Genomic DNA, 22,816 nt, shown 5'->3' on the forward strand with positions numbered 1-22,816 from the left:
CTCCGATTTCCTCCCAAAGTCCAAAGATGTGCAATTAGGCGGATTGGCCATGCTTGGGGCTGCTTAGCACACAGCTAAATCGCTGGCTTTGAAAGCAGACCAGCAGCAAGGTTTGATTCCCGTAACAGCCTCCCCGAACAGGTGCGACTAGGGACTTTTCACAGTAACTTCATTTGAGGCCTACTCGTGACAATAAGTGATTTTCATTTTCAAATTGCCCCTTATTGTCCAAAGTTTATGTGGGGTTACGGGGATGGGGCAGGGGAGTGGGTCCAGTTGGAGTGCTCTTTCAGAAGGCTGGTGCAGACTCGATGGGCCAAATGGCCTCCTTGTGCACGACAGGGATTCTGTGGGATAGATTCCGAAAGTGATCTATTCCAGCTGGCAATCCGGTGCCAGGTTTTATTTGTGGTCCGAAGGTTCACGAACTTTTTTCAGTGCATGATGGGCTAAAGTGTAGGAAACAGCATGGCGGGGCAGTTTACACTCACTCAGGTAAAAGCCGGGCCTTCTCATTTATAACACTCGGGTTTTACAGCGTTTGCGATGATTTATATCAAAGATAAACGAGTGGGCGCCGAGGCAGTGCGGTTCCGGTGGTGGCTGAGAGTAATTGAGTTTTTATTCTGTAAAGCCCGCCTTGCAGTGGGGCTGCTGCGGGGTAGCACGAACCGGAAAAAAGGAAACAAACCTGTGGGCGTAGTTTGTGGGAAATTGCGATTTTGTTGAAGGTTTGGAGTAATTGCCGGGCCTACATAACCGCTGGACAGGCTCGGAGGCTGGGGGAGGCCAGGCGGTGGCTTCACTGAAACCGGGTGGGTGAACCCAGCAGCATTTAAACTGTTGTCAGGGACATGTTACACTGATACGATTTACTGTGACACTCTAAACAAATGTCAGCGGCATGTGTTGCCATATAGATCTGATGTTTTTCTCTCTCCTTTACTATTTCCCGTGAACATCCGCAGAACTTCAAGCCCAGCCTTATTTCCATGCAAGCAGTTAATTGCACAGGTTGATGCTTTGCCCTTCTAAAACAGCGACTGAGGGAGAGCAGTGCTTTTGGAGCAGATTGCCTGAAATGCTGCCATCACTATGTCAAATGGTACCATACAATAGAATCACAGGGCGGCATGGCTCGCTCACAGTGTCAACGACCCGGGTTCAACTCTGGCCTTGGGTGACTGTGGGTTGGCACTTTCTCCCCCTGTCCGTGTGGGTTTTCCTCCAGGTGCTCCGTTTCCTCCGCTCCGGTTTCCTCCCACAGACCAAAGATTTGCGGGTTAGGTGGATTGGCCATGCTAAATTGTTCCATAGTGTTGAGAGATGTGCAGGTTAGGTTATGGGGCTAGGGCAGGGGGTGTGGGCCCTAAGTAGGGTGCTCTTTCAGAGTGTGAGAAAGGGAACTTGGGGAACGTTTGATCTAGCGATTGAGTATGTCGACCCAACAGCATGTCGACATGGTGCTTTGTGGGTCTGGCTCGGGAGAGCTAGTGAAGTGGAGTCCCGTAGACGGCTGGTGGTCCCTTTTAACCAAGTACCCTCCAGCAACTTCTGCAACTGAGTGCATTTCAGATGTCGGGCTTGTCCTTCCTCTGGATTGGGTTCATGAGGCAGAGAAGGGGAGATGCAGGCCAAGTCTGTGTCTCCAAATCATGCCCAGTCAATAAATCAAATTGAGAGAATACTTCATCCTCACTCTGACAATGTGAGGCACTTGTGCAGACTTTACTATTCCAGAAGCAGCTTCTTCAGCCACCACAAGTGCAGGAGATAATTCTCAGGCTGAATTCCTATCGTCCCCCTCAGATGGAAGGATGCCAATCTCACATTCTTGGGCAGTGAATTCCAGATCCTAACAGTGTTGTGTAAAAATGTTCTTCCGCCTATTGTCTTTGGTTATTTCGCTGTTCACTTGTCTTTTGGTTCTTGACCCTTCTGCCAATAGAACCATTTTCTCTCCATCTGCCAGACTCTTAATTTTAAAAAACTGCTTTAATAAATTTAGATTACCCAATTATTTTTTCCAATTAAGGGGCAATTTAGCACGGCCAATCCACCTACTCTGCACATTTTTGGGTTGTGGGGGCGAAACCTATGCAGACACGGGGAGAATGTGCAAACTCCACACGGACAGTGACCCAGAGCCGGGATCGAACCTGGGACCTCAATGCCGTGAGGCAGCTGTGCTAACCACTAGGCCACCGTGCTGCCCTAAAAACTGTTTTTATTAAGGCATAAATATATCAAACATAACCAAAATTAAAATGAAAACAAACAGGAAATCTTATAACAAATAAATAACCCCGCCTCTCCCCTAGATAAACGGTGTTCATCTCCGGTCAAACTCCTCCACAGACCCCCTCAAGGCGAACTTGATTTTGCCCAACCTAAGGAATTCCGTGAGGCCTCTCACCCACAACCCCAGGCTCGGCTGCCCCGAGGCCCTCCAACCCAACAAGATCCGTCTCCAGGCTACCAAAGGCCAAAACATCGGCCTCTCTCGGCAAGGTCCGGATCTGTTTCCTCACATAGTCCCGAGCCTGTAAGAACCGGAACCCATTCCCGCTGGGCAGCTCGTGCTCCTCCACCAACCCCTCCAAGCTTGAAATGCTGCACGCCACAAATAGGTCCCCAAACTGCTCAATTCCCATCTGCCGCCTCCCCTGGAATACCAAGTCCAGCACCCCGGAACAAACCTGTGATTCCCACAAATCGGAGCCCAATCCGAGGCCCCCTCCAGCCTCAGGTGCTGCCGCCACTGTCCCCACCGCCTCAGGGCTGCCACCACTGCCGGACTTGTGGAGCACCTGGCTGGTGAGAACGGCAGAGGCGCCGTCAACAGTCATCCCAAGCTAGTGCCCTTATAGGAGGCTGCCTCCATCCGCTCCCATACTGACCTTGTAACTGAAGAGCTTTATCCCTCGAACCATTCTTGTAAATGCCTTTAGATGCCTTCTCAACTTTCCTAAAGTGCAGTGCCCAGACATTACTCCAGTTCAGGCCGACCAATATTCTATAAAGGTTCACCGTACTTTTCTTGCTTTTGTATTCCAAACCCAGGATCTTGTATGCTTTTTTAAATGCTTCCTCAACTTACCCTGCCACCTTCAATGATTTGTGCATATAAACCCCCAACTTTCCTTTGCTCCTGTACCCATTTTATAATTGTACCCTTTATTTTATATTGCCTCACTCATTCTTCCCAAAATGTATCACTCCACACTTCTCTGCATTAAATTTAATCTGTCATGTGTTTGTTCGCCTATCTTTCTTGAAGTCTGTCTCTATCCTCTTCAGAGTTCACAATGCTTCCAAATTTTGTGGCATTCGCAAATTTTGAAAATATGTCCTGGACAAGGTTTTTAGATGAAGAAAAGCAGTTGCCCTCATGCCAACTTATGTGGAACCCCACTGTACCTTTCCCTCCAGTCTGAAAAACAACTGTTCACCATTACTCTCTATTTCCTGTCACTCAGCCAAATGTATGTTTTATTCCATGGGCTTCATCTTTGCCGACAAGCCTGTTGAATGGCACTTTGTCAAACACCTTTTGGAAGGCCATATGCTTTACACAGTTAGTTTGGCAGGAAAAACTGTCGCTGAACAATGGGCTACCTTCAAAACAGAAATGGTCTGGACACAGTTCAAGGTATATTCCCTCAAAAGGGAAAGATAGGGCAAATAAATCCAGAACGCCTGGGATGAAGAAGGAGATATAAATTAAGGAACAAAGAAAAAATGTGCTTATGACTGGTGTCGGGTAGAAAATACAGTGGAGAACCAAGAGGGGACATAGAAGGTTTAGAGCGGAGGTGGAAAAGCGCATTGGAAAAACGAAGAGGGATTTTGAGAAAAGACTGACAACCAACATAAAGGGAAATCCCCAAATCTGCCGTAGGCATATAAATAGTAAAAACGTGGTAAAAGGACGAGTAGGGCCGATTAGGGACCAAAAGGAAATTTACACATGGAGGCAGGAGGCATGGTTGAGGAATTAATTGAATACTTTGTATCCACCTTTAGCAAGGAGATACATGACATCCAGGCCATGGAGATAGACAAGGAAACTCTGTCCATAGAAGGGTTCAAAATTGATAACGAGGTCACTGTCCGTGTGGAGTTTGCACATTCTCCCCGTGTCTGCGTGGGTCTCACTCCCACACCCAAAGATATCTAGGATAGATATCCTGTGTGAGAACACTATTCACGACGCCCTAAGCTGCTCTTGCTCATGTATTTGATTTGTTTGGCCCCTTGTTCCGCACTGTAACCACTCACTGTCGATGTACCATTTGTCAATGTACTCTGTTGATTATTTTTTTTGTCTACTATGTACGTACTGAGTACATTCCCTCGGCTGCAGAAAAAGTGCTTTTCACTGTACTTTGGTACATGTGACAATAAATCAAATCAAAGATCAAAATTAAATTGGATGGGTGGATTGGCCACGTTAAATTGCCTCTTTAAAAAAAATTGATATTGGTACTTAAAGTTGACAAGGCACCAGGACCGGATGAGACATATCCAAGGATATTGAAGGAAGTGAGAATGGAAATTGCAGGTTCCCTGGCCATCATCTTCCAGTCTTCTCTAGACTCAGGGGAGGTGCCAGAGGACTCAAGAATTGCAAATGTTACACCCTTGTTCAAAAAAGTTTGTTTAAAATAACCTCAGCAATTACAGGCCAGTCAGTTTAATATAAGCTTCTAGAAACAATTATTCGGGAATTAGATAGAATTAGTAGTCATGTAGAATAATTAGGAAGAGCCTGCATAGATTTATAAAGGGAAGTCATGTTTAACTAACGTGCTGGTGTTTTCTGAGAAGGTAACAGAAAGGGTTGATGAAGGTAATTATTTTGATGTTGTATAAATAGACTTTCAGAAGGCATTTGATACAGTGTCACACAACACTGTTATCAGAAAAATTATAACCCATGAAATAAAAGGACCAGAAGCAACATGGATACATAATTAGTGGAATAATAGGAAGCAGGGAGTAATGGTCAATGGATAATTTTCAGGCCGAAGGAAGGTTTGTCGTTGTGTTCCCCAGGGGTTGGTATTGGGGCCCTGCTTTTCCCTGCTAATAATAATAATAATAAAAAATAATCGCTTATTGTTATAAGTAGGCTTCAATTAAGTTACTGTGAAAAGCCCCTAGTTGCTACATTCCGGCACCTGTTCGGGGAGGCCGGTACGGGAATTGAACCCATGCTGCTGGCCTTGTTCTGCCTTTCAAATCATCTGTTTAGCCCACTGTGCTCAACCGGCCCCTGGGAATGATCTAGGTCTTGGTGTGCAGGGGACAATTTGTGGACGCTACAAAAAGTGAATGTATTATAAACTGTGAGGAGGAAGTGTAGAACTTCAAAAGGACATGGACAAATTGATGGAGTGGGCAGATAGATGGCAGATGAAGTTCAATGTGAAGAAGTGTAAGATGGTGCATTTTGGTAGGAAGAACATGGAGAGACAATACAAAATAAGGGGTAAAATTCTTAAGGCGTGTGGGAGCAGAGGGACCTTGATGTAAATGTGCATAGGTCATAAAAGTGGCAGAATAGGTGAACAGAGCAGTTCATAAAGTATATGGTATCCTGGCTTCATTAATAGTGGCATAGAGTACAAGAGCAAGGAGGTTATGTTGAACTTCTACAAGACACTATAGGAAAGATGTGAACGCATTGGAGAGCGTGCAGAAGAGATTTATAAGAATGGATCCAGGGATGAGCAACTTCAGTTATGAGGACGGATTGGAGAGGTTGAAACTGTTCTCCTTGAAGAGAAGAAGGCTAAAAGGAGATTTTGTAGAGATGTTCAGAATCATGAGGGGGCTGGACAGAGTAGATGGGGAGAAACTTCCTCCTCGTAAAAGGATCAGGAAAGAGAGGGCACAGTGAGAAGGCACAGATTTAAAGTGATTTGCAAAAGAAGTAAATGTGATGTGAAATGAGTCGGGTCTGGAATGCACTGCCTGGAAGTGTGGTGGAGGCCAGTTCAATCGAGGAATTCAAGAGGGCATTAGATGATTATTTGAATATGTAGGGGTATGGGGAAAAGGCAAGGGAATGGCACAAAACCAGGATACTTGTTGGGAAAGCTGGTGCAGACACAATGGGCAAAATAAACTCCTTCTGTCAACATTATATATCTAATGCACAGTGCTTTCTGTTGCGTTCCTTTGGGGTCACAAAATTAATTGCTGTTAAGTGAACAGAGGGTGAGGTCAAATTTAACATGTTCTGGCTACAAATTGGACCTTGGAGAGGGGACGGTATCAGATATCTACAAAGAACTTATGGAGTCGGAGGAAACTCAGATAGAGGAACTAAATGGCTAGGGGGAGAGATAGAGGCGGGTCTGTGGGCAGATGCCTTAAGCAGGGTTAACACATCCTGATCATGTGCCAGGCTTAGCCTGATACAATTTATTTTTTTTTATAAATGTTTTTATTCAGTTTTCATATTTTATATTGAACAAATTACAAATTGTTAGGAGAAAGAAAAAAAAAAACAAACACGCAAAAATTAACATACATATTTACAGGTAAGCATCTTCGTAGTAGTAACTGCGCCCCCCCCCCCCCCCCCCCCTCAACATGTTTATTTAGTTTGGTTTTGGGCCTTAGCTAGCCATCGAACCCCCGTAACGAACCTGTAGCCCCCCCCCCTCCCGCTACCTTCCCCCGACTATTCTTCCTCTTGTACATTGGCCACAAATAGGTCCCGGAACAGTTGCATGAATGGCTCCCACGTTCTGTGGAAGCCGTCGTCCGACCCTCGGATGGCAAATTTGATTTTCTCCATTTGGAGAGATTCCGAGAGGTCGGACAGCCAGTCCGCAGCTCTGGGCGGTGCTGCTGACCGCCAGCCAAACAGGATTCTACGGCGGGCGATCAGGGAGGCAAAGGCAAGGGCGTCTGCCCTCCTCCCCAGGAATAGATCTGGCTGTTCTGAAACCCCGAAGACCGCCACTATCGGGCATGGCTCCACCCTCACTCCCACCACTTTGGACATTACCTCGAAGAAGGCTGTCCAGTACTCCACGAGTCTGGGGCAAGACCAGAACATGTGGGCGTGGTTGGCCGGGCCTCTTTGGCACCGTTCACATCTGTCTTCCACCTCCGGGAAGAACCTACTCATACGGGTTCTTGTTAAGTGGGCTCTATGTACCACTTTTAGTTGCGTCAGGCTGAGCCTTGCGCACGTGGAGGTGGAGTTGACCCTATGCAGTGCTTCGCTCCAGAGTCCCCACCCGATCTCCATCCCCAGGTCGTCCTCCCATTTCCTCCTTGTTGCGTCCAGTACGGTGTCGTCCCTATCTACCAGTCGGTCATACATGTCACTACAGTTCCCTTTCTCTAGGATACTTGCGTCCAGTAGGTCTTCCAGTAGTGTCTGTTGTGGCGGTTGTGGGTACGTCCTTGTCTCCTTTCGTAGGAAGTTTTTGAGCTGCAGGTACCGTAGCTCGTTCCCCCCAGCTAGCTGAAATTTCTCTGTCAGTTCGTCCAGTGTTGCGATCCTGTCGTCCGTGTATAGGTCCCTGACTGTCAGTGTCCCCCCGTCCTGCCTCCACCTTTTGAAGGTGGCGTCGGTCAGTGCTGGTTTGAACCTATGGTTGTTGCAGATGGGAGCCCTGTTCGACATTTTGGTCAGGCCAAGTTGCTGCCGCAGTTGGTTCCAGGATTGGAGGGTGGCTGTCACCACTGGGCTGCTGGAGTGTTTTTTGGGTGGGGATGGGAGTGCTGCCGTGGCGAGGGCCCGGAGGGAGGTTCCCATGCAGGAGGCCTCCTCCGCACGCACCCACTCAGCTTCTGGCTCCTGGATCCATCCCCTTACTCGCTCGGCTGTTGCTGCCCAGTGGTAGAATTGTAGATTCGGGAGGGCTAACCCTCCCCTGGTTTTTGTTTTTTGTAAGACCTTCTTTGGGATCCTAGCATTTTTACCCCCCCATACGAACGCCATGATGAGTTTGTCCAGCGCTTTGAAAAAGGCCTTGGGGATGTAGATCGGAATGGATCTAAACAGGAAGAGGAACCTGGGCAGTACTGATACAATTTAAGGTAATCCACAGGGCACACATGACGGTGGCCCGGATGAGCAAGTTTTTTGGGGTAGAGGACAGGTGTGCGAGGTGCATGGGAGGTCCAGCAAATCATGTCCACATGTTTTGGGCATGCCCGAAGCTTGGAGGGTTTTGGCATGGTTTTGCTAAGGCAATGTCCATGGTACTAAAAACATGGGTGATGCCGAGTCCAGAGGTGGCGATCTTTGGAGTGTCGGAAGAGCCGGGAGTCTAGGAGGCGAAAGAGGCTGACGTTTTGGCCTTTGCTTCCCTGGTAGCCTGGAGATGGATTCTGTTAATGTGGAGGGACATGGCTGGGATTCTCAGTCTCGAGAAAATAAAGTTTGCCCTAAGAGGGTCAATGTTAGGGTTCGTCTTGAGGTGGCAGCCGTTCGTTGACTTCCTCGGCGAAAATTAAAACTTCAGCAAAGGCAGAAATCTAGGGGGGGTTTCGGCTATTGTTTCATTGATGGGGGTGCGAACGTGATCGGGATGGAAATGTCTTATGTACCATGTTTATGTTGCTGTTATCGTTATTATTATAAAAACTACAAACACCCTAATAAAATGTTTTTAAAAATAACATAAAATGACCTTTTTCTTTGAGCTTTCAAACAATTATAACCTAGATATATCACAGCATATTGACTCTGGATGGCCAAAACAGCTCTCAGGTGCTGTATCTTTGTTCTTTAGGGTTTTGGCCAAGGGCTTGGAGGGCCGAAGGGACTGTTCCCGTGCTGTATTGTTCTTTGTTCTTTATAAATCCTGCAAATGCAGCACATGATTTCTAGGTGTGCAGGTTGTAGCTCTGACAGAAATTCAAAGGTCTTTGTGAACAATTAAATTAAAAGTTTACGCAGTTTATTACAGCCTCACATTGGTCACTGTTATATTTTGTTCTGTATATCTTTTTGGCAACTCTATGCAACTGTGATCATTAATTATCACATTATGCTAACAAAATTCACATGCGGCCTGAAATTCTTTTTTTTTCTTATTTTAAATTTTTTTCATTTAAAAAATAAATTTGAGTACCCAAGTAATTTTTTCCAATTGACGGGAAATTTAGCGTGGCCAATTCACCTATCCTGCACATCTTTTGGGTTGTGGGGGTAAAACCCATGCAAACACGGGGAGAATGTGGAAACTCCACACGGACAGTAACCCAGAACCGGGATCGAACCTGGGACCTCGGCGGCGTGTTGCAGCAGTGCTAACCACTGCGCCACCATGCTGCCTTTGCAGCCTGAAATTCGAAGTGAACATCTATTGTTTTAAGTACCAAATGATAAAGCTCTAAAGGTTTTGAGTTTAAAAAAAGCTTACATTTATAGAGCATCTTTCATAACCACCAGATGCCCCAATGTACCTAACAGCCAATGAAGTGCTTCTGGGAGAATAGTCACATTGTAATGTAAAGGACAGAGCAGCCAATTGTCACAAAGCAAGCTCCCACATACAGTGATGTGGTAATGATCAGATAATTGATTTTTATGATGTTAATTGAAGGATAAATATTGGCCAAAATACTGAAGGTAACTTCCCTGCTCTTTGAAATAATGTCATGAGATCTTTATGTCCACTTGAGATCCAACGGGATCTTAGTTGATGTATCCTCTGAAAGACAGCACCTCCAATAATGCTACATGTACTCAGTACTGTGTTGGAGTGTGAACCTGAATTGTTGACCTGCTTACTCAGAGGTCAGAGTGGCAGCAACTGGACCATGACTGCCTTTTTTATTTAAAAGAAATATGTTTATTGAAGTTTTACATAATAACAAACAACCAACGAGAACAAGATTGCAAAAAATTATAAGCAAATATAAAACAAAAACACATAATTAACTTAAGCACTATAACAAAACCTCCTAACCGCTAACAGTGTCAAGATCCTTAAAAAAGGAAATAAATGGTTGCCATCTCGGGTAGAACCTCTCCACCAACCCCCTAATGGTGAATTTGATTTCCACTAAGTGTAGGAATGACATTAAGTTGGCCAACCAGGCAGAAGTGCTGGGCAGAGTGAGAGACCTCCAACCAAGCAGTATTCGCCTCGGGGCTATCAGTGAGGCAAAGGCGACAATGTCTGTCTCCACCCTAGAGTGAAACACCGGCAGCAGTGTATACCATCTGCAGGATGCACTGAGGAACTCACCATGGCTCCTTCAGAACCACCTTCCAAACCTGAGACCGTTACCAGGTAGAAGGAAAAGGGCAGCATATATGAAAACATCACCTCCTGTAAGTTCCGCCCAAGCCACACACCATGCTGACTTGGAAAGATATCTCCGTTCCTTCACTGTCACTGGGTCAAAATCCTGGAACTCCCTCCCTAATGGCACTGTGGCCATGTACCTCTGTCACATGGAACTGCAGAGGTTCAAGAAGGGAGCTCACCACTACATTCTCGAGGGTAATTAGGCATACCCACTAACACCCACATCCTGTGAAAGAATTTTCAATAATTCAGTCTAATTCTTCACCTCGTTCAGAAATCGGTGCATTTTTGTTCACACTAAATTCACACTTTCCTGAGTACTTATGTTGTTTAATTTAAATTGATGGATAATTAATTTTTTTACCATACAAAAGCATCTTTGAATTGTCAGGGGTAGACAGTAACTAACTGTGAACCTTCAAGTGAAATTCAATTCCAGTCATTGTGCTATTATGTAACCTGTTGAAACTACCAAGAATTATATTGTCAACATGGGTTATCTTGTGCAGAATTGATCCGATATGTTTTCAGTACATTAAAATTTAAAGCACTGTAGTATTTTCTGGATAGTTTTCAGGAACTTCCCAACATTCAAATGTCAGGGCAGAGATTTGCTGATTTTATTTAAAGAATTGTGTACAGTTTAGCTGTGATTGAGAACCTTTTCTATTAATAGATCTGGTGCTGCTCTGTTTGTGGGTTATTCAAATATTGTGGCAGCTGGGGCTCAGTGAAGCAAATAAACCCCTAAAACTATCTGAAGGAGGTGAAGATGTTTGCATTAGCTATTGAATTTATTTTGGTTGATTTGTGCTTGTATTAAAACATGATTTTCCACGGGGGGCATGGTAGCACAGTGATTCGCACAGGTTCGATTCCCGGCTTGGGTCACTGTCTGTGCGGAGTTTACACTTTCTTCCTGTCTGCATGGGTTTCCTCCAGGTGCTCCGGTTTCCTCCCACTGTCCAAAGATGTGCAGGTTATCTGGATTGGCCATGATAGATTGCTATTAGTGTTGGGGATAGGGTGGGGGTGTGGGCTTAGGTAGGATGCTCTTTCCAGGGGCCGGTACAGACTCGATGGGCCAAGTGGCCTCCTTCTGTATCGTAAATTCTATGCTGCTGTTTTTCTCGATTAGCATGCTTCATTCTTGGCAGAGCGAAAATAAAGACTTACGTTTTGTACAATCCCAGTTGATAACTGGACAGGAAGATCCCAGAATGGAACCGTCTCTCAAAAGACCGTAACCTTTTTTTATAGAACATGGAGGAACAGAGTCACAGGACCTCTAATTAGTTTAAAAAACAATTAACTTTAATTAAACCTGAAATGATGGGTTATTGTACAATATTCCTTTACTCCCCCTTAACTTTAACAAATATACACAAAGATTATCTTCAATGACAATGGTCTCATTATCACAAAGCCCCTTTAAGTACACAGATTTTCTGTGGTCGAGTACACACTCTGCTCTGAACCCAACTTGGTGCGTGTAACTTTCTCCTCCGAATCCCCCCAAATGATTGTCATGCGAGAGTTCCAAACTCCACTCCCAAAAACATGCTTTAAAATCTTCTCTCGTAATAATGCTTTCTCTGCAGTCTGAATTCCAGACCAGGTTTTCCAACTGACACTTTTAAAAAGGAGATATTCCTTTTTAACCACCTGGGTATGAAGGGTCATCTGAGCACAGTGGAGAAAGATAATCTGTTGGCTGATATTGTGGAGGGGATGCACACCTCTTGATAATGTTCAAGGTTCAGCTTTGGGTTAAGCAGTACACCAAGGTTAGACATCATTGAGTGTGGTTGGGGCAAATAACCAGGGAGTAAAATGAGTTGGGAACAGGATATATTATTTTTGACCACCATAGGGAGATTATAGAGTAGAGGAGGATGCAGATGGCGAATCAATCTGGGACACATTTGCTCCATATAAAGAGCCATCTCCGGAGCCATCGAAGTTCTCTGCCTCACCATCCTTTTCTCATGATATTGTATTATAGCATGTGAGTAGCTCGGTAAAATATTGTAATCTTGCTGAGGACTTTGTTTTGATTTGATATCTCTAGCTCTGTTGTCTCTATTTGTTGGTCCCCATAATGACTTGATAGAATTGGGGAGACAGTTTGATGCTGTCGATATCTGAAATCCATTATAGTGGCAAATTATTTAATTAAAAATGGTTGGATAATTTGCTGCAACAATTCCAACAACTCTTGCATGTTAATCAGTTCATCACAAATCTAAACCTAGTTTTAAGAAGTTGTAAATCGATGTGTTCCATTTAATCCTCTGCTACTGTACTTGTTAACATGAGCATCTAAATGCACTATTGATTAATTATATCCTTATTACTACCCAAAGATGTGTAGGGCAGGTGGATTGGTCACACTAAATTGCTCCTGAATTGGAAAATTAGAATTGGGTACTCTAAATCTATTAAAAAAATTATATCCTCATTTGCACTTCCAGCAGCACTGGTACTAAAATAATAAGAAATCAAGATGGGCCAAATGTTCTGCTCCAGAAAGCTGGTTGGTGAAGGATAGAATAGGAATCTATCTTTATACACTCAAATATTTATTTACAGAGTTACACATTGCAAACATGCATCTCCTTGACCCAGCCACCAACGTTTTAGGTTGTGTCTATTTATAGGGGTTCAAGTGAACACCCAGTTAATGCCCACTACCTGCTTGCAATTGAACACAATTAATATACAACTAACAGGAAGACTTATTTTTTGAAGTAGTCCCACTCTTTGTTGAAGTTTGCTTTTTGTTGCAACTCAACATGATCCAAGTTGATCTCCATGGTTTTATAAACATATATATGTCATATTGACACTTCCTTACTGTATTTGTCTGCATTCACTCGAGACTGTCGAAACATACCTATAGTAGGAGAGCTCAGAGTCAGCACACATGAGATCTTCACCTGTTTATTCTGGGCTGGATTTGAACTCTGCTTCCAGAGGTGATAATCTTTATTGTCACAAGTAGGCTTACATTAACACCGCAATGAAGTTACTGTGAATATCCCCTAGTCGCCAATATCTGGCACCTGTTTGGGGACACTGAGGGAGAATTCAGAATGTCCAATTCTCCTAACAAGCACGTCTTTCGGGACTTTTGGGAGGAAAACGGAGCACCCGGAGGAAACCCATGCAAGACACGGGGAGAACGTGAAGGCTCCACACGGACAGTGACCCAAGCTGGGAATTGAACCTGGCACTGTGAAGCAACAGTACTAAGGGGCTGGTTTAGCACAGGGCTAAATCGCTGGCTTTGAAAGCAGACCAAGGCAGGCCAGCAGCATGGTTCAATTCGCGTACCAACCCCCCCGAACAGGCGCCGGAATGTGGCGACTAGGGGCTTTTCACAGTAACTTCATTTGAAGCCTACTTGTGACAATAAGTGATTTTCATTTCATTCATTTTATTTTTTCACTGTGCCTCCCAGGCATCACTCAACTCCTTTTACATTGACAGTGAGGGCAAATATTCTGTCAAATAATTGCTGATTTAAATACTTGAAATAACTTAATCAGCCTAGTGTTTATGAAGTACCTTTTTATAAATGACTCATGCTTTTAAAGAAGCAGGAAGAACTTGTATTTATATTATACCTTTTACATTGTTAAGATTTCCCAAACTGCGGACATACCAAACGATTTAAGTGAATTTGAAGTATAGTCTCTTTTGTTTTAAAGTATTTTTATTGAAAACATTTGCATTGTCACAAAATTACATAATATATAAAACAGATGCTTCAAGTTACAATCTAAAAAGAGCAAAAAACACATCCATTCTTTTTTTTAAAGTTTAGACTACCCAATTAATTTTTTCCAATTAAGGGGCAATTTAGCGTGACCAATCCACCTACCCTTCACATCTTTGGGTTGTGGGGGCGAAACCCACGCAAACACGGGGAGAATGTGTAAACTCCACACAGACAGTGACCCAGAGCCGGGATCAAACCTGGGACCTCGGCGGCGTGATGTAGCAGTGCTAGCCACTGTGACACCGTGCTGCCTGAATACATCCATTCTTAACCCCTCAATATTAAACTGAAACCCCTTTGTCAACTGATGGTGACTAGCTCTTTAAAAAGAAAATAAATGGCTGCCATCTTTGGTAGAGCCCTCCTACCGACCACCTAATGCTGTACTTGACCTTCTCCAAATGTAGGAATTCCATGAGGTCACCCAACCAGGCATGGACATTGGGTGGAGTTAAGAGACCTCCACTCAAGCACAAGCCGCCTCCAGGCTATTAACAAGGCAAAAGTGAGACATCCACCTTCATCCATGCATGCAGCACCGGCGAGTCCGAAATCCCAAAAATTAAATGAAATGAAAATCGCTTATTGTCACAAGTAGGCTTCAAATGAAGTTACTGTGAAAAGCCCCTAGTCGCTACATTCCGACGCCTGTTTGGGGAGGCTGGTATGGGAATTGAACCATGCTGCTGGCCTGCCTGGGTCTGCTTTCAAAGCCAGCGATTTAGCCCTGTGCTAAACCAGCCCCATGATTGGGAAGGGGCACCAGTAGCACAAGTGTACCAGCCTACCCAGAGGACAAGCACTTGGGGGCTTCCAATCTCTTGGGAGACCCCCATGAGTGCTATTCCGTCTGGTCCCCATTTGTGGGGACAGGCGCTGAACAGCACTCGCTCAACATGTCCAAGCCACCAGTAACTCGGGACATAACCAGACCATATGAGTTTTGGGAGGGGGGGGGGGGGGGGGGGGGGGGGGGCTGGCGGTTAGCCGGCCCCCGAGAACACCACTCACACCTGTCATCCACCCCCAAAAAAAAGCCCACTCATCCTCACCTTGGTCAGATGGGCCCTGTGCACCACCTTGAACTGGATCAAACCCAGCCGAGCACAGGAGGACGTGGAGTTGACCCTGCAAAGAACCTCATTCCACACCCCCTCTGCCAGAATAGGAGCCAATTCACCTTCCCATTTCACCGTCACCTCATTGAACGGAGGATGACTCTGCTGAAGGATCTGGCTGTAAACACCTGAAATACTCCCCTCACCAGGGACTGCCAAAGATAAAATCCTCTTCAACAGGAAGGCGGCGGTGACAAGGGAAAAGAGGGAAATGCATTCCGCAAAAAATTGTGAATCTGGAAATACCTAAACAAATTGGTTCCAGGGAGTTTAAATTTTTCTGACAGCTCCTCAAAGCTAGCAAACCTTCCCTCCATGAACAAGTCCCAACCTTCTCCAGACTCTTCCTCCACCCATGACCTAAAGTCTAAGCCCTTTGGCACAAGAAGATGATTGCTGCAAGTAAGGGCCAAAGAAGACATGGATCTAAAGTTAAATGCTGTCTGAACTGCTTCCAGATTCTCAGGGTGGACACCACTACCAGATTAGAAGAAAATCTTGCAGGAGAGAACGGCAGCAAGGCAGTTACTAAAGCACCCAAGCTGGAGCCCCGACAAGGAGTTGCCTCCATTTGTCCCCATATGGAATTTTGATCACTATGCCACACCAGCACTTTCTCAAAATTGGCTGCCCAATAATAAATTGAATAAAGCTAAACCCCCTGACTGTCTATCTCTCTGGAGGAAAGCCCGACAGATCCTTGGAGTCTTGCTGTCTCTAAACGAGGACACTAATTTGTCAACTCTGACAAAGAAGAGTTTGAGGTGGAAAGTGAGGAGACACTGAAAAAGAAACCTCGGGAAGGCATTTATTTTAATAGTCTGAACGATGCCTGCCAAGGACTGGGGAAGGTTATCCCACTTCTGGAAGTCAGATTTGACCCCATTCACTAGACTAGCATAATTTAATTTATGGAACAAGGCCCAATTGTGGGCCACCCGGATCCCCAGATAACAAAACTAGATCTGACCAGGTGAAAAGGCAACAACTGCCAGATAGGCCCCTTTCCCTGGGGGTGAACCAGAAAGTATTTTCGCTCTTGTCCAAATTCAACCTGTATCCGGAGAAGGAGCCAAAACTCTTGCGTAGCTCCATTATCTCATCCATAGTGGAAACTGGGTCCGTAATATAAAGAAGCAGATCATCTGTGTACAAGGGCACCCAGTGCTCCCTCCCTCCCTGATTTATCCCCTTCCACTTACTGGAAGATCTTAACAGTATGGCCAGCGGTTCAATTGCTAAAGCAAATAGCAGCGGATACAATGGACATCCCTGCATCGCACGTCTATTCAGCAGAAAATAATTCGAGCTCAAGGTATTTGTGTGGACACTAGCAGTGGGGGCCCTATACAGTAAACAAATCCAAGAAATGAACTTTTGCACAAAACCAAACCACTTGAGAATCTCAAAGAGATGTCCCCACTCCACCCTATCAAATTATTTTTCTGCTTCCATGGAAACAACCACCTCTGGTTCGGGCTCTTGAGAGGGAGAAAGGACTGCCGTGCCAGCACTTTTGCAAGTAATTTCGGGTCTGCATTCAAATGTGAGATGGGTCAAAACGACCCACATGTTGTAGGGTCCAAGTCCTTCTTCAGGATAAAGGAAGTAGAGGCCTGCGCAAGTATAACTGGCAACGAACCCTGGGACAAGGAGTCATTGAACATATCTAATATTAAAGGGATCAACTGCCCTGCAAACATCTTATAAATTCAATTGAGAATCCACCAGGCTCGGGAGCTTTACCCGTCTGCATTAATTCTGTGCATGTCATAATTTCCCCAGGGCCCAACGGGGATTTCAACTCCTGTTGCCTCTCCCTCTCCACCAATGGGAAGGCCAACCCATCCAAAAGTTCCATCATGGTTGAAATCCCCTTCAGGGCTCTGACCTATAGAGGTCCTGATGGAATATTTCAAAAGCCACGTTGATCTTAGATGGGTCGTAAACCAAACTGACACCCGAGTCCCTTGTCTGCACAATCTCCCAGGAAGCATCCTGCCACCTCAGCTGATGAGCTAAAAGGTGACTTGGCCTTCTCCCTATGTTCATAAAAAGTCCCCCTCGAATGTTGCAGATGGCTCACCGCCTTACCTGTTGATAGTAATTCAAATTGTGACTGCACCTATTCGCAAGCAACTCGAGGGCACCAGGGACAAGTGGGTACGGATGGTCTACCTCAAAGGTGGAGTCCCCCAGCCTCTGGCGCTCCACCTCATGGTCCTTTCCATGTACGTTTTGTAGGAAATTATCTCCCCCATGATGACCGCCTTCATAGAATCATAGAATTTACAGTGCAGAAGGAGGCCATTTGGCCCATCGAGTCTACACCGGCCCCTGGAAAAAGCACCCTACTTAAGCCCATGCCTCCACCCTATCCCAGTAACCCCACCTACCCTTTTGGACACTAAGGGGCAATTTAGCATGGCCAATCCACCCAACCTGCACATCTTTGGACTGTGGGAGAAAACTGGAGCACCCTTAAGGGCTTCCCACAATGTAGAAGGTGAGATCGACTGACTCTTATTAAATTTAGTATATTTTCCAATGGCGGAGAACATGTGTTCACAAAATCATTTGTCTGCCAACAACATCGTATTCAATCTCTATGGCAGGCGTGTGAGGGACCTGACTCTAGCATAAAGTCCACAAAAAGTAGGGCATCATCTGAAATCACAATCACCAAATACCCCAACCTCTTCACGCAAGACAGGAGAGACCTACTCACCACAAAAAAGTCAATTCGCGAGTAAACCTGATGAACATGGGAAGAGAAAGAAAAATCTTTATCCATAGGGTTCAAAACAAAAGCCATCCCGCCCCCCCATTTGCTCCATGAAAGCCAATAAAGTTTTTGCCACAAGTCAGAGATTTGGGTCTCGATCGATCCAGCCTCAGAACACAGTTTAAGTCACCTCCCCAGGATTAGCTGGTGCAAATCCAAATTAGGATTGGAGACTGGCTACTTGTTAATAAAACCTGTATCATCCCAATTCGGTGCATAGGTATTGACCAGGACTACCAAATGCCTCTGACAATCACATGTCTGCCATTTGGATCCGCCAAGATCTTAGCGGCCGAAAATTGAACGCTTTTATTGATCAGAATTCTCGCCCCTGGGCCCTACCGTCAAATCCCGGGTGAAATAATAATAATGATAATCTTTATTGTCTCAAGTAGGCTCACATCGCAATGAAGTTACTGTGAAAATCCCCTAGTCGCCACATTCCGGCGCCTGTACGGGTACACAGAGGGAGAATTCGGAAATGTCCAAATTACCTAACAGCACGTCTTTCGGGACTGTGGGAGGAAACCAGAGCACCCGGAGGAAACCCACGCAGACACGGGGAGAATGTGCAGACTCCACACAGACAGTGACCCAAGCCAGGAATCGAACCTGGGACCCTGGTGCTGTGAAACAACAGTGCTAACCACTGTGCTGCCCTATAAAATAACTAGCAGAGAATGGGTTTGATCCATCGACCTCTGGGTTATGGCCCCAGCACGCTTCCGCTGCGCCACTCTGCTTCCGCCTACCCCTTCCACAACCTTGTTTGGTCCCTTATCCACAAATGAGTCTCCTGCAGAAACACCACATCAGCTCTCAAACTTTTAAGGTGAGCAAATACCCTCAACCTTTCCAATGGGCCATTCAAACCCCTTACATTTCAGGTGACCAACTAAAATGTCCCCACCCCTCCCCGATACGAGTCAGCCATTTCCACCAAGAGGTATCATCCAACAACTGCTTAGAGAGTACAGGCATCAGGCCCACCGAAGATTGCAGCCAAACCCACCAACATGGCAAAACAAAGAAAAATCTGTAGTCACCAGCAGCAAACTGTCCCTGCTCCCCACCCCCTACATCCCACCCCCAAACAATACCACACCCAAATTTTGGTACAAATAACATAAAGGCAAGCAAAAAACCTTAAGCCCAAACAGAATGAAAACAGTAAGCTCGTTATCTAAAACAAAACTAATATAATGATCTGCAGCTACCCCCTGCTGCTCCGCTCCTGTTAGCTAATTCTTTGGCTAGCAGGGCGGCCCCTGCCCAAAGTGAAGAAAAATATGAACAGAAAAAAGACACAAAGTATAAAAAAACCCATAAAACATCTTACTCCAACAGGGAGCTATATATTTCCCATAACAGTGCTAGCACGAAGAACAAACCCCCCCCATAACATTTAGGCCCATCCAAATCCAAATCTCAAAACACTCATCCCTCACAAGAAAAATAAATGCAAACATATACAAGGAACCCCAATAACTCCCCATATCCACATACCCACCCCCACCATCCCAAATCCTCACAGAAACATCCATCAGCTCTTACCTCGCCCATTTTATTTTACAAAAGGATCCGTCTCCACCAGTGCATCGAAAAAATTGCCTTTTGCCTCAGGTCACCCTGGGTACACCACCCCAAATCAAACTCCCCTCTTATACAGGGCGGCTTTAGCCTTGTTAAACGCTACTTGCTTCCTTGCCAGCTACGCACCAACGTCTTGATAAAGCCTGATGGCGTGGTTTTCCCATTTATGGTTGCAATGTTCCATAGCCCATCTCAAGACCTGTTACTTGTCGTGGAAGCTGTGGAACTTCACAAAATAGCCCGTGGTGGTTCGTTGGGACGGGGCTTCGGTCGGTGTCTCTGGTGGGCTCGATCCAGCTCAAGAGGGAACGTGAGTCCACCCTCCACCACCATCTTCCCAAGCAGCTTTGAAAAGTATTCTGTGGGAGTTGGGCCTTCCATTCCCTCTGGCAACCCCACAATTTGAATGCTCTGCATTCTGGAACGATTCTCCAAATTATCTACTTTACCTTCAGTGCTTTATTGACGCCGGCCATCTGAAGCATCTCAGCTTCAGAGAGGCAATCTGGTTGCCATGTCGAGAGAGAGCCACCTCCATACCCTTTAGTGCAGTGCCATGTGCTTTTACCGCTCGTTGGATTTTAAGCAAAAATACCCACAGAAACTGGGTGAAAAGGGCTATAAATATAGTACCCTAGCGGGAGCCACCTTGTGTACGTCTTCCCCCTACATCCCACCACCGGAAGATCGAAGTATAGTCACTGTTGTAATGTGGGGAAAATGCCAGCTAATTTGTCCATTGCAAGGTCCGACAAATACAGTGATGAGTTTATCTGTTTCTTCAATAAGGGATAAATATTGGCTCGATACGTTCATCTGTTCATCTTTGAATCAGATTTTTTTTTTTTAAATTTAGATTACCCAATTATTTTTCTCCAATTAAGGGGCAATTTAGTGTGGCCAATCCACCTACTCTGCACATTTTTGGGTTGTGGGGGTGAAACCCACGCAGACACGGGGAGAATGTGCAAACTCCACACAGACAGTGACCCAGAGCCGGGATCGAACCTGGGACCTCAGCGCCGTGAGGCGGTTGTGCTAACCACTAGGCCACCGTGCTGCCCTTGAATCAGATCTTTTAAGGTCAGCCTAAAGATTAGATGAGGTTTTGGAAGGTGATGCCTCAGTCAGTGCAGAACTCCTTTAATTTAGCATTTGGTTTTAGCCTGGATTATAACAAAGAACAAAGAAAAGTACAGCACAGGAACAGGCCCTCCAAGCCCGTGCCGACCATGCTGCCCGACTAAACTACAATCTTCTACACTTCCTGGGTCCCTCTATTCCCATCCTATTCATGTATTTATCAAGATGCCCCTTAAATGTCACTATCGTCCCTGCTTCCACCACCTCCTCCGGCAACGAGTTCCAGGCACCCACTACCCTCTGTGTAAAAAGAAAACCTGCCTCGTACATCTCCTCTAAACCTTGCCCCTCCCACCTTGAACCTATGGCCCCTAGTAATTGACCCCTCTACCCTGGGGAGAAGCCTCTGACTATCCACTTTGTCTATGCCCCTCATAAATTTGTAGACCTCTATCAGGTCGCCCCTCAACCTCCGTCATTCCAGTGAGAACAAACCGAGTTTAGTCAACCGCTCCTCATAGCTAATGCCCTCCATACCAGGCAATATCCTGGTAAATCTCTTCTGCACCTTCTCTAAATCCTCCACATCCTTCTGATTGTGTTTACGTATGTGGCGTGTGGGCTTGAACTCTGACCTAACTTAGGCAAGAGTGCTACGACTGACTCGGGGTTCATTCTTCCTGAAAGTGTTATTTGTGATTTCCTTTTTCTTGTCCTTGCCCTTGTACTGGAGGAAAAGAAAAGCGATATTTGCTATATCTAACCAGGAATCTGTCTGAAGTTCAAAATATTTTTCCGGTAACATAATTTTATCAAATAGGGATGTCATTCTTCATTTCTTTGGGGCAGTCTACAAAAGATGGCATTGTTTAAATGCAATGACATTTTAAAACTTATGATGGAGCACGCAGGAAATAACATTGATGAGTCTTTAAGAGTCAATAATAATCATCTTTATTATTGTCACAAGTAAGCTTACATTAACACTGCAATGAAGTTACTGTGAAAATCTCCCTAGTCGCCACATTCCGGTGCCTGTTCGGGTACACTGAGGGAGAATTCCGAATGTCTAATTCACCTAACAGCACGTCTTTCGGGACTTGTGGGAGGAAACCGGAGCACCCGGAGTAAACCCATGCAGACACGGGGAGAACGTTCAGACTCCGCACAAACAGTGACTCAAGCGTGAATCGAATCTGGGACCCTGGCGCTGTGAAGCAACAGTGCTAACCAGATTATCCAAAGTTGAGCAAGTACACGGAAAATTGTTAAAATGTAATGTTCGCATTGCGCTTTGTTCTTAGCAGTGAAGCAAACCCGTCTTTTATTTTTAAAACTTGTCAATCATTGTTATGATTTTCTTTGCTATACCTCAGCTGCCTAGTTCCTAAGCTCTGGAATTCCCTCTCTGAGACATGCCACCTTTGCACCTCTCTGTCATCCTTTAAGGTGCTCCTTAAACTGTAACCCTTCGACCAAATTTGGTCACCCCTGTCCTAATTGAAATGAATGAAATGAAAATCGCTTATTGTCACAAGTAGGCTTCAAATGAAGTTACTGTGAAAAGCCCCTTGTCGCCACATTCCGGCGCCTGTTCGGGGAGGCTGGTACGGGAATTGAACTGGCGTTGTGAGCCTACCTTGGTCTGTTTTAAAAGCCAACTATTTATCCCTGTGCTAAACCAGTAGATTGACCAGTCCAGTTTTTAGCAGGTCTTCCCACTGTCTAATGCTGGATTTTTTTATGGCCAGTATACAAAGGTTAGGGTAGAAGAGACATGCATCTAAAGTAACTTTGCCAAACCCATTTGTCTGGTACTCTTGGTCTCTGGCAGTGGCTACACTTGTCGTAATATTTTCTCAATTAGTCGAGTGCCACATTTTGCCTGAATGCTCCTGTGAAGTACCTTAGTACATTTTACTACTTTATGTTGTAAAAATGTTTTTATTGAGTTTTTTTGTGGTATATAAAACAATGATAAGTTTGGACAAACGGTCGGAGACAGAAGTTAAAGAAAATTATTTACACTTTGGTCTGTTTCAATTATTTAGATACATACATCGTTGTTCCTTCTCTTGCATTATTACAGTGGTGGTTGTGATTTCCTGTTTCTCGTTTACCGTTGGATTTTTGGTTCGGGCTGTTTCCCCTGCCCCCCCCT

At 45.2% G+C, this 22,816-nt stretch overlaps 1 protein-coding gene across 2 annotated transcripts in view; it reads left to right on the forward strand.

Annotated features, from left to right (window-relative positions):
* Nucleotides 1-425: 425 nt before the first annotated feature.
* The window catches only part of eps15 (epidermal growth factor receptor pathway substrate 15), a 234,586-nt gene continuing 212,195 nt past the window's right edge, over nt 426-22,816 (forward strand). The window contains exon 1 of one of the 2 annotated variants that reach the window (XM_038794268.1): nt 426-495. In XM_038794268.1, coding sequence (XP_038650196.1) covers nt 469-495 — 27 coding nt within the window. In that variant the 5' untranslated portion in view covers nt 426-468. The remainder of the gene's footprint in view (nt 496-22,816) is intronic. The other variant, XM_038794267.1, reaches the window with a different exon arrangement.

The sequence above is a fragment of the Scyliorhinus canicula genome, chromosome 4, assembly GCF_902713615.1.
Source record: "Scyliorhinus canicula chromosome 4, sScyCan1.1, whole genome shotgun sequence".
Lineage (NCBI taxonomy): Eukaryota > Metazoa > Chordata > Chondrichthyes > Carcharhiniformes > Scyliorhinidae > Scyliorhinus > Scyliorhinus canicula.